Source organism: Halichoeres trimaculatus, unplaced genomic scaffold (assembly GCF_033239565.1).
Source record: "Halichoeres trimaculatus isolate MK-OKI-2021-1 unplaced genomic scaffold, fHalTri1.1 fHalTri1_scaffold_7, whole genome shotgun sequence".
NCBI classification, from domain to species: domain Eukaryota; kingdom Metazoa; phylum Chordata; class Actinopteri; order Labriformes; family Labridae; genus Halichoeres; species Halichoeres trimaculatus.
This window is the reverse complement of record NW_027437185.1, coordinates 23325741-23337039: the sequence shown is the minus strand read 5'-3', so window position 1 is coordinate 23337039 and position 11299 is coordinate 23325741. Positions and strand designations below refer to the sequence as shown.

At 40.6% G+C, this 11299-nt stretch overlaps 1 protein-coding gene across 1 annotated transcript; it reads left to right on the top strand.

Moving 5' to 3' along the window:
* The first annotated feature begins 5235 nt into the window (after positions 1-5235).
* kcnk4a (potassium channel, subfamily K, member 4a) lies at positions 5236-10223 on the top strand. The gene is made up of 6 exons (XM_074674027.1): positions 5236-5424; positions 5909-6026; positions 7651-7811; positions 7948-8134; positions 8609-8745; positions 8838-10223. Exons 1-6 carry the CDS (start codon positions 5236-5238, stop codon positions 9948-9950), a joined length of 1905 nt encoding a protein of 634 aa, XP_074530128.1. The 3' UTR covers positions 9951-10223.
* Positions 10224-11299: the final 1076 nt, after the last annotated feature.

Sequence of the window (11299 nt, the reverse complement as noted above, 5' to 3'; positions counted from 1 at the left end):
GAAACGGATGCTTACTGGTGGTACCGACTGCTGCGTTCATGAACATGCGGTAAACACTGTAAAATGCAGCGTTTTTAAAATCCTCTTTGGAATTACTGGACTAATGTCATTCAATTAAATCATCATTGTTTGTGTACATCTTATAAAAAACACAGTTATCAACATTACACTTTGACCTTACTTTGACACACAGAGCAACTGACACTGGTGGTGACCCTGTACTGAATTGTTCCTAGTTTTTCCAAGTGAGTGAACACGATTTTTTTTTTTTTTTTGCTGAAAATGGACTCTAATAAATAGATTTTTAAGAGGTCATCATTCCACTCGAAAGTCAGTGGTTTATTTCCCTGTTTGCCTTAAGCCTGTGATGCTGAGGACTTTGTACAAGTAGGGTGACCATATTTTGATTTCCAAAAAAGAGGACAACGGCACAAATTCAGACATGCTTCTTATATTCTCAATATCTTCACTGCCCCGTGGTTACTCCCGTCTTTGGAAACACCACAGTACTGGATTTTTTTGAGTGCTTCATGAGTGACTTCAACAGAATGGGGGGCTTTTACACCTAGAGATGGGTACCGAATCAGGTACTTCAAAAGGTACCGACCGAATTCTGTCAAAAGTACCGAGTACCGATTCATGTAAAATCAAAAGGTACCACGTTTAGGTACCTGAACACATCCTTGTGACTGTGAGGAAGTGAAAGAATAGTCGATTTTCCATGATGGACATGAACACAGCATTGCAAGAGTATATACTGAAGGATATATATGTTAAATTGAAATATATATATATATATATATATATATATATATATATATATATATATATATATATATATATATATATATATATATATATATATAATATTGTTAAAGAAATTGAAATTTTTTACCACATAACTACAAAAAAGTACCGAAAATTTGTACCGTTGAGCACTGGTACCGATTGCCAGGTACCGGGCATTGGTACCAGCACTCCAAAACTTTTTAGCAACGTCAGAGTCCGTTTTTAGCAAGGCACTGGTGCAATCCATGGACCTGTAGCTGTTGTGGTGTTTTACAGTATGAAATGCCATTGTCATGTCATGTTTTTCAGTGTCCATGTGAGCTTTGAGATCTCCAGCACCTTTATTGGACACTGAGACATATGTGCCAGCTTTGCACACGGTATACTCTGCCTCCCACTTGTCCCGATCGGGACGGTATGTCGGAAATTTTTTTTTGCAGTTCATCTGTGAAGCTGCACTTACGCTTAGGCATCTTCCGTGCAATACAGCTCCGCTGTCTAAATAGCCCCGTCTTCTCCGCTCTCCGTCTATCTCTCTCTCTCTCTCGCCTTCTCTCTGACCCTCTCACTCTCTATGCGTGTGTGTGCACGCGCAGAGCAGACCTGCCCACAAGGCAGCCTCTCGGTAAGTGATGCGCGTCATAGTATTGTTTGCAAGCGCCGGTCAATTTACGGACGTGCGTAATGGTCCTATGAAAATCAGTGAACACCGGACATTTTCTTGAATTTATTAAACCCGCCCGGACACCCCGGACAGGACGTAAAAAGTGGACATGTCCGGGCAAAAGAGGACGCTTGGTCACCCTAGTACAAGCAGCTAATATTTTAGTGAAAACATTTTCAGCTCAAACAGCAGCAGCAGCAGAAACTGTCACAGTCACAGTTACAAGAAAAAAAACCCCTTGCATTCATTTCCTAAAGTCAGAAAAACAAAAACAGTTTTTTGGGAAAATAGTTAGAAATGTGGGAAAATAGGTCAGTAGGAACATAGGCACGCTCCCAATCATGCCACCTACGTTTTATTTAAAGGACTATATCCATTGGACAGACAAGAAAAAAAACTTAAGCAATATTTAATAATGACAATAAAAGGAGTAAGTCAGATTGTTTTTCTATTTTTGTTCAGCGCAATTTGGTCTGATATGTCTGAAACTTTTACCTTAAAAGTAAACTAATATTAGCTTATGTACATTTTCTCCAGGCCTTCTTGTCTTACAGGGGCGTATTTAGTGGTTTGGGGGCCCGAGGCAAACCCAGTCAATGGGGCCCTCCATGTCCTTGTAACTCATCTTCCTCAGAGCTAGACTGGCCTTCCCTGGGTCCACTGTCTCTTTCCCAGAGTCAAGGCATGAGACAGTGCTAATCTTGTACATGGTAACTTGACGCAACTAAATGCATTTCCTCAAGTTCTGTACTTTAGTTTGATTTTGAAAAAAGTTAATCCGTAATTAAGTCCACTTTGTCCTGGATTTGAAATCTTTTATGGTCAATTGACAGCTTATTTGTCCCACAGTGGGGAATTTAAAGAGTAACAGTGACAAACAAGAAAGTATGAAGTGAAAAACATTACAACAGGTAAATATTGGAAAAATAATTAAGAAAAAATATGTAAATATCAAGCACAACATAAAACTGGAAAAAATCTACTGAAAGATGTGATATTTACAGTTACTGTACTTTTTGGTAGTTATTTTAAAGGAAATGTATTTTTATTTGACCCCCTGTCCGGTGAGTCATGTTTCCAAAAAAGAGATTTTGTACAATAATCTTTATCACCAACTCAAAAAGTTTGATTTTGAGAAAATTATCCTGTTTCCTGGGCTAGATAAAGTCCTTAAAATCCTAAAAGTCTTCTATGTTTATCTCAGATCTCAGAGCAACATTGTTTTTATTTCCGACTTGGTTGAAAATAAGAAAAAAATGGGGAAAAAGTGTTTCTTTCCTGAATCAAATTTTCAGATGTGTTGTAACATGGAATAGCCCATTGAATAAGAAGGGAGGGGGAGTACCCAAAACAACCATTAATGATTAAGCCTTTTGATGTATTTTGAAGCATGTGAAGTAAGATTTAGAAAAAAGAAATGCTTTCAATTAAAGAGAACTTCATAAATCAGTTTTTAAGAGATGCTTTGGGGGCCCCTGGGAATCTTGGGGCCCCAGGCAACTGCCTGTGTTTGCCTAATTATAGCTCCGCCCCTGCTTGTCTAACAGCTCACCACATGATTTATCCCCCCACCTGTCTCACTGTTTATCTTTAGATTAGATCACCATCCTTCTCTAAGCCCTCCCACTCACTCCATATCTTAGCAAAATATCAAAATATGCCAGCACAGGTTTAGATTGTGATAACTAATAGTGTCTGTCAGTGCTGAAGCCAGGGGCAGAGAGCAAAACAAACCCAGGCCAACAGTCCATTAGCTCAGAATGCTAACAATTGACCGACTCTGGAAAATCTCAGGACGTTGTCAAGATCCACGTGTGGCCTGGAGTTTGACCCAGAGCGAGGAGAGTCTAAATCTTAGTCCTCTGTGTGTGTGCTCATGGCTACCTCAAAGGCACACACAGTTCAAAGAAAACATGAAGATAAGAGGTGAACATGTTTTCGATTAATGTTAAGATGTATGGTAGCTTGTGAGAGCAGGGTGGCCTGGTGTGTGTCAGACCCTCTGTGGTTATTATGACAAACTCCCTCCAACGTGAACTCTTTTTTAACACCACACATCCTTAAACAGAGACAGAGAGGATCCAACTATAGCTGCTCTGTTCCTTTATGCCCTTCTATACTTCACATATGTGTGTGTATGTGTGTATCCAGACAGAGAAACTCCCAGAGTCCTTCAGTCCTGAATGCTGATAAAACTTGAGAGCAAAGAAAAAAGGGGACGAGGATCCACTTGAGAGGAACTTTCTCCATCATCTGACGTGTTAAGATTTGACATGGGATGAGCTCCTGACACCAGTGACTTGAGGTACCATCTTTACCCTCATGAAAAGTTTCTTTATTGATCTTACAGGAAACCACAATAAACCTCCAGTGAATAGCTCCTTTCAGTACACATTGCAGTAAACATCGCTCTGTTTGACTGTGATCCCACTGGTTGCACTTCTTAACACACTGTGCTTTATTTCTTTTCATTCATATTTAAAGAGAAGCTTTTTTTAGATTAGGAAGCTTTGGTTTTTGATGTTTTTTTTTTTTTTTTATTGGAGTGAGTCTTTGCACGTTAAAACCATCTTCCTCTTAAGTCACAAATATCAACGGTTGAGGGGCTCCCAGAAGAAAAGCTTTTCATGTGACACAGATGTATAGGGTAGTTACTTTCCCTTCCCTTGTTACAATTTCTGGTTATAAACTGTTTTTAATATCATTCTTTCCATAACAGAAGAAAAACACTCTATTACTTTTTTTTGGACAAACCACCTTGGAGAAAAGAGCAGGGAACATGAAGCATCAGACTTAAAGATGCAGGAGAGACAGTATGAAAACTTGTACAGCAGGAGAAAAACATAGGGAATGTCACAGTTAATATGCACAATTCAATACTTGTATTTTTATGGCAGGTCATTTCATCAAAGCATAACTTTATTGCGCAATCAGGAGATTTCTCTCCTATCCTGAAGGCCTACTGTTAACCCATCTAAGGTCAAATGATGTAGCTTTTGCTCTGCTGTGTGTGTGATAAAGGAAACTCTTGTGACTGTGATATCCTGACAGTAGGTTTTTCCAACATAAAGCAGAACAGCTGCAGGTTTATGGCCAAAAGATTCCAGGTATAAAAAGCTTTGTAGAACCATGCAGATGATGGTGAGATGTGCTAAACGTATTGTGTATAAATGATAGTGTGACGGGGGAGTCATATTTTATTTTTGACTTTCCTTGCTGTTTGGAAATTCTCATACTAAGTAGTGGCTGAGAATCAGGACAGAGAAAGCCTACAGTCTTGGTTTTGTGCTTTCAGAGAAGATTGTTTCCATAAATACTTAAGTTTCATAAACACTAGAGCCTTTTTATGAGTTACAGTTGATGCCTCCTTACCTGAATTATGGGTAACCCCTTATTTATGAGCTCTTCTTAAAATATTCTAAATAAAAACTCGTCCATCATTTAAAAATCTGGTTTTCAAACACTACGTTAGAGAAAATGTTGTTGATTATACTTTTTGACGTCACGGCTCCTCTTCACTCCTCTCTTTTCCTGTCCGTATCTCTTCAGCTATGACGCACAGATGTATAAGTTATGTCTTTCATGTCTGTCAGCCTTCCAAGAACACTTAAGTGTCTGGTTTACACACGTGTGTGTGCTTGCACAAACAGCACCTCTCCAAAGGAACTTCCTGTTTACAGCCAGCTGTGCCCGTGTACATCCTGGCTGACGGCCACCACAGATCCTGGCCTCTGAGCTCTGACCCCTAACCCTGGAGGGGAGGGGGGGTCGGCAGGGAGAAAATGCGGGGCACCACCCTCTTTGCCTTGCTGACAGGGGTCATGCTGTACCTGGTGATGGGTGCGCTTGTCTTCCGCACCCTGGAGGCTCCCAATGAGAGTGCAGCTTATGAAAAACTGATGGCTACCAAACAAACCTTCCTACAGAATAAATCCTGCATCACTGAGGTGGACTTCCAAAAACTTGTGAAGGTATTACTGGACACAGAACCCAAACTTTGACACAAGCACAAAACACCAACAGCTTTAAACCTTTAGAAACTCAAAAACTAGGCCAGTCTGTTACTCCTCTCTTTTTTTGCTCGTTCTGACTTAACTTGAACACAACAAACGCATCCCTTTAGGCTAAACGTAATGCACTTTTCTATCATCAAACTTGTTTTTTATTGTGTAATCTATTTGTTTAAAATTCTATTTAGCTGAATGTTGCATCACATTTTAACACATATCAAACTGCGTGGCCTTGCTCAGGGGACAGAGGCCAGCAGGAAGGAAGGCGTTAAAGGAGAGACAGAGAAATGTATTGTACAGTTTCCAGACACTTGTTTTTTTTTTTTTTTACATTGTTTTTCTCCTTTTTATTTCTGTGACAAAATGAAAACTCTTGGTAATAACATTTGTAAAAATGTGTTGAGCTTGTGATGAAAACGATTGAAGTTCAAAGCATCCCCTGCAGGGAGTGGCGTATGCAGTGGAGGCAGGTCTGGATATGAACAGCCTTCCTGCCAACTTCACCAGCCGCTGGGACATGGCCTCTGCTTTCTTCTTCTGTGGTACCATCATTACCACCATAGGTAGGAGGGACTTGCCTGAGGGCTTTACTTCAAAGATGATCTGAACATAAAACCTTGTTTGAGCTTCAAAATATCTCTTCTTTATGATTATGTTGCTGAAGACAAACACTGGGCCCATTCTTACCTTTTTCCACTCTGATCAAGGACAGTTTTACTAACTTTGTCTTTAATATGAATCATCCAGGTCCCTGTGCTGTGACTTCAAGCTAGCTGCTATAACATCAAAAAGGGTTTTATCTGAATGCATGCAACCTAATAACTTCATCATCAAATTTTCAGATGATACCATCATCTTGAGTCTTTTGCATGCTAGTGACTGCCCCTCTGTGTATTTTAATGAGATAACTTGTTTTAAGGACTGGTGTGAGAGAAACAATCTAATCTTAAATGCAACAAAAACCAAAGAGATGGTTTTTGACCCAAGGGGGGTACGCAAACATGATTCAGTGATTATTGGAAGCAGTGTCATTGATCAGGTTGCCTCTTACAAATATATTGGTATTGTCATGAACAATTTTTTAAAATGGACAGATCACGTTGACTTCCTGTACAACAAATTATATTAAAGACTGCATTTCCTCCGCAGGCTAAGACTGTTTGGTGTCAGGCGTGAAATCATGTTGATTTTCTATAATGCCATCTTCGAAAGTCTTTTGAGATATGGATTGGCAGCTTGGTTCGGCACATTATCCATCCAGAGTGAATCAAAAATCAGTGGACTGATAAAATCAGCTATGAAGGTGATCGGTCAGAAAGACCACCCTTCTCTCCAGTCTGACTTTGATTGTGTCGTCCTTAACCAGGCACAGAAAATTCTGAATGATCCTTCCCACATTTTTTTCTCGGGAATATGAACTTCTGCCTTCAGGGAGACGACACAGAGCATGCAAACCCAAAACAAATCGATACAAGCTCTCGTTTCTCCCAACTTCCAAAAAATCTAATTAATTCGTCCTTGAATTGATATATAATACTTGTATATATATATTTTTTGTTAGCCTACTTATTGTCACCAGTCACTGACCTGTTATTTATTCCACTTTTATCCATGGTTTTATTTTCTACTTCTTATCTATTTTTTCTTCTTTAACTTGTTTCTACTATCTATCGATCTATCTATCTATCTATCTATCTATCTATCTATCTATCTATCTATCTATCTATCTATCTATCTATCTATCTATCTATCTATCTATCTATCTATCTATCTATTTACAGTTACTGTAGTGTAGACACATAATAAAGTAACCATGAAGCAATAGACTGTGTAATAAATAGACGTAGTCTCTGTGACATCATCCACCTGTTTCTGAAATGGAGATTTGAAGGAAGTCGTAAGCAGAGGTCACACTGGAAATGGGGCGGGCTTTAAGCCTCAGCACTAACAGCTATAGGGCGCCTGTCTGTAAATGAGCTGAGTTAGGCCTCTGATTGGGTAAACCTGACATCTTAATATCTTTTAAACTGTAGCGTTAGAAGAAAAATCACCCCCATGCATTGTGTGCTGTTGAAAAAGAGATGTAGAGATTCAGACTGAAGCTGTAGCACTTTGGATTATTTTTGGATGGGGGGTTGCTGCTTGCTGTAAAAAGCCAACCGTTGTTTTTTTTATCTTATTTTACAGGTTTTGGGAACCTGTCCCCTCGGACATGGTACGGCCAGTTGTTCTGTGTGTGCTACGCTTTGGTGGGCATTCCCATGTTTGGCATACTGCTCGCTGGGGTGGGTGACCATATGGGCACGGTGCTGCGAAAGGCTGTGGCAAAGGTTGAGACCCTCTTTCTGGTGAGAAGGATCACCCAAACATGATTGTATTAACTTTCCATGATGAGCTCTTACCTGGCTGAAGTCTCATGTTTCACCTTCAAATGAACTGTCATGGTCTGAAGTGATCATGGTCTGATGTCCGTCTCTCCCTCAGAAACGTAAAGTCAGGCCAACCACAGTGCGTGTGATCTCTGCAGTTCTCTCCATCCTGGTTGGCTGCCTGATCTTTCTCGCAGTTCCTACTGTCGTGTTTCAGAAAGTGGAGACATGGACCTTTCTGGAGTCGCTCTACTTTGTGGTCATTACCCTCACCACTGTTGGATTTGGAGACTTTGTACCAGGTCACTGTAAACATCCAGTCACACATCTCAGACGTTACAGAAAGCAGATTGTTGTGAAGCACTTGTTTCTAATCTGTGGTTAAAACCTCAAGAAGAAATTGCAAGGTGGTTTTCTTATCTGTACCCTTGAGATGAGTAAACTTTGAACTACATAAAATTTTCCCTTTTTAAGATGTTATTCACATTCAAAAGGATAACAAGGTTCTTGTGTTGTGCTCATCAATGCTTAGATAACTGAATCTGTAACCAGGTTTCAGAGAGTGGGTTTCATAACATCTTCTCTTTTTTTTAACAAACCTGGCAGCAGATACTTTGATATACTGAGTACTCTTCTGTAATATGTTTTCTTTAGGACTGCTTGAGGAGTTTGAAAAGTCTGCAGCTGCTCATAAGCTGAACAGGTCCCTCAATATGAACTGTGAGTTAAACATGAGCTAATGAATAATTTGTCTGTCCTTCTGCCTGTGCGTCCAGGTGGTGGTCGTAATGGTGATATCCTCTTCAAGCCTCTGGTGTGGTTGTGGATCGTGTTTGGTCTGGCCTACTTTGCTTCCATCCTTACCATGATCGGGAACTGGCTGAGGGTGCTATCTAAGAGGACTCGTGCTGAGGTCAGGGATTTTTGGCTCTAGGCGGCTGTGTCTACCAGAAGATGAAGATTTGTACCCAGTCATGTAAAGATGTTTGTCCCTCTCTGTCTTAGATGGAGGAGTTGAGGGCCCACGCAACAGACTGGACCCAGAACATCCAGAACATGTCAATGGACTTCCGGATCCCAAACCCTCTGGAGTTCAACGACCCGTTCCTCCTGCAGCGCAGGCGCTGGAAACGCAGTGAGCGTCGCCGCATCCGCCGTGGAGCTCAGGGCACTCTGGGACAATGGGTCAGAGGAGGATCTGAGAATGGGCACCTGCCAAACCGCTGGGCCGTCCTCTCCAGCTCTATGAGCCGGCTGGAGGTACATTCTTCTCTTGAGAGGGGGACAGTAACCAAGTCCAGACCAGTGCGGGTCAGCACTGATGGAGGGGCCTCCAGAGCAGGGCCCAGAGTGAGGGTTGACCCTACTGTGGGTCTGCAGGGGGAGAGCAGGTCGTTACCTCACCCTTTAGCCCGCTCATTCTCCCTCCCTGCGGCTCCCTCCACCTTAGAGATGGACTCAGTAGGTGCAGCGGTGCAGGGAGGATCTTTTTCTGGATCAGAGTCTCCTTTTGACTCCAGATCAGACAGCTCTTCAGTCTCTTTGTCCTTCGTGGCTTTGCGCAGCTTCCAGCCATCCCAGGAGGAGGGAGGAATGAGAGCTGCTGACATCGCTGTTTGTCAGGAGAAAAACAAAGTGATCCCAGCAGTGGAGTGTGAACCTGTACCACACATTACCCTCCAACATCCACCTGCTCCTCTTTTCCTCCGACGCTCCTCCTCCCCTCATCCCCCGTTTCTTCCTTCTTCCAGCAACCCCATCCTGTTTCCCTCAGTTCCCCTCAACATTGCCTCCTCATCCGGCTGCCAGCTTCTGGATTTCTTTGGAGAGAACTTGGCATACATTGACGAGTCGTCAGACACCCTGAGCGATCGTGTTCAGGCAGCAGAGGAAAGGAGGAGACGGCCTCGAAAGCCCAAAAGGAGGAGCATGACGAGGCAGCTGCCACACAGGCTGAGCCCTACGCAGCTGAGGAGGCCCAGCAGTGACACACAGCCTCCATCCAATCCCCCCACACCACCCCCAGACTCTTCTCTGTCAGACCTGCCTCCATCAGAGGAGCAGACAGGCTCACACTCAGAGACTAACCACACACACAACGCAGACAGAACAGACTGATCTACTCCCAGGACTTCAGACTCTGACACCCAGAGAAAACGAAGACAGCTTTTTGGCTTCAAAACATCAGCACAATCCAACACTTAACCCAGACTGAATCGTTTCATAATTCAATGATATTTTTCTTCGGATTTTGAAAAAGTATTGATGACTAAAGAGGTCAGAGCTAGACATGACGCTTTGAGCTAAATGCTAACGTTAGAACATGAAGACAAGGGATGCTCTTGTTTAACGGGAAACGTCATGGGGTCAAGAAAGCCTTTATAGTTTTGTCACCGGGCATAAATAATACCAATAAAAAAGTAAGATTTTCCAGAAAGTTGTGCCTCAAAGTGCTTCTGTTTGTTATCATCACAATCTAAAGCAAAAGCTTGATTTTTTTTATTTGATATAAAAATACATCTGACAGTGTCAAGATAACTGTGAACAACTTTAATGAGCTGAATACCTCAGATGAAATCATACCAGACCTCCATCATAGATCAGCCTGTTTAATGACACACGATTTTATGGCAAACAAATCAAAGAATAAAAAAAAGACATCTTCCTTCAAACATCATAAGCCAACCTCTTGGTGGTGCTAGAGAGACAGTTAAACATTGAAAAGAACCTGGCTCATGATGTATAATGAACAAATATCTGAGGATATAACAAAGAGAAACCAAAGTGGATGAGTCTAACAGAGGGTATTGATGATTAAAGACACTGACAATAAATAAAATCATGCGTTAACATTTTGTTGAACTAAATGAGAATCACATTGGTCAAAAGAGCGCTCAAGTTTTCTTTAAGATTTTTGCCTTTTTTTTTTGTCTTTTTTTTAAAATTGCAAATTATTTAAATTCCATTTTTATAAAACTTTTTAAAACATTGTTTTTTTTTTTAGATTTTTGAGAAATTTTGCAAATTTTTGAAACTAACTTTTTTGTAAATTTATGACACTTTAGCAATATAAAAAAATTAAAAAAATTGGATTTTGCAAATTTTGCACATTTTCTTTTTTTCTTTTTTGAGTTTGCACATTTTTGAAACTTTCACATTTAAAAAAAAAACCTTGCAACTCATTAAATTGCATCACTTTGGCAAATTTGTGAAACATGTGGCTTTACAAATTTTTCATTTTAAAAAATGTTTTTTATTTATCAAAAAATATTAAATAAAGACGCCACATGTACAATTTTATTAACACAAAAAAACTTCTTGTTTAGATAATCATTTGCTAGATTTAACTATTTTAAGAATTTTATCCACTTTTTGTCTTTATTATGAAAAAAAAAGATTTTGTGGCTCCTGGATGACTTCACTCCAGGTGAGCTAAAGAAAAATGGCTCCAATGGAAATGAAGGTTG

Bases quoted from the DNA above. Each gene is read 5' to 3' on its own strand.
- kcnk4a (XM_074674027.1), top strand. From the start codon at position 5,236: ATGCGGGGCACCACCCTCTTTGCCTTGCTGACAGGGGTCATGCTGTAC. The intron at 6,027-7,650 runs GTAGGAGGGACT...CTTATTTTACAG, and splicing joins TACCATCATTACCACCATAG to GTTTTGGGAACCTGTCCCCT. The intron at 7,812-7,947 runs GTGAGAAGGATC...TCTCTCCCTCAG, and splicing joins AGGTTGAGACCCTCTTTCTG to AAACGTAAAGTCAGGCCAAC.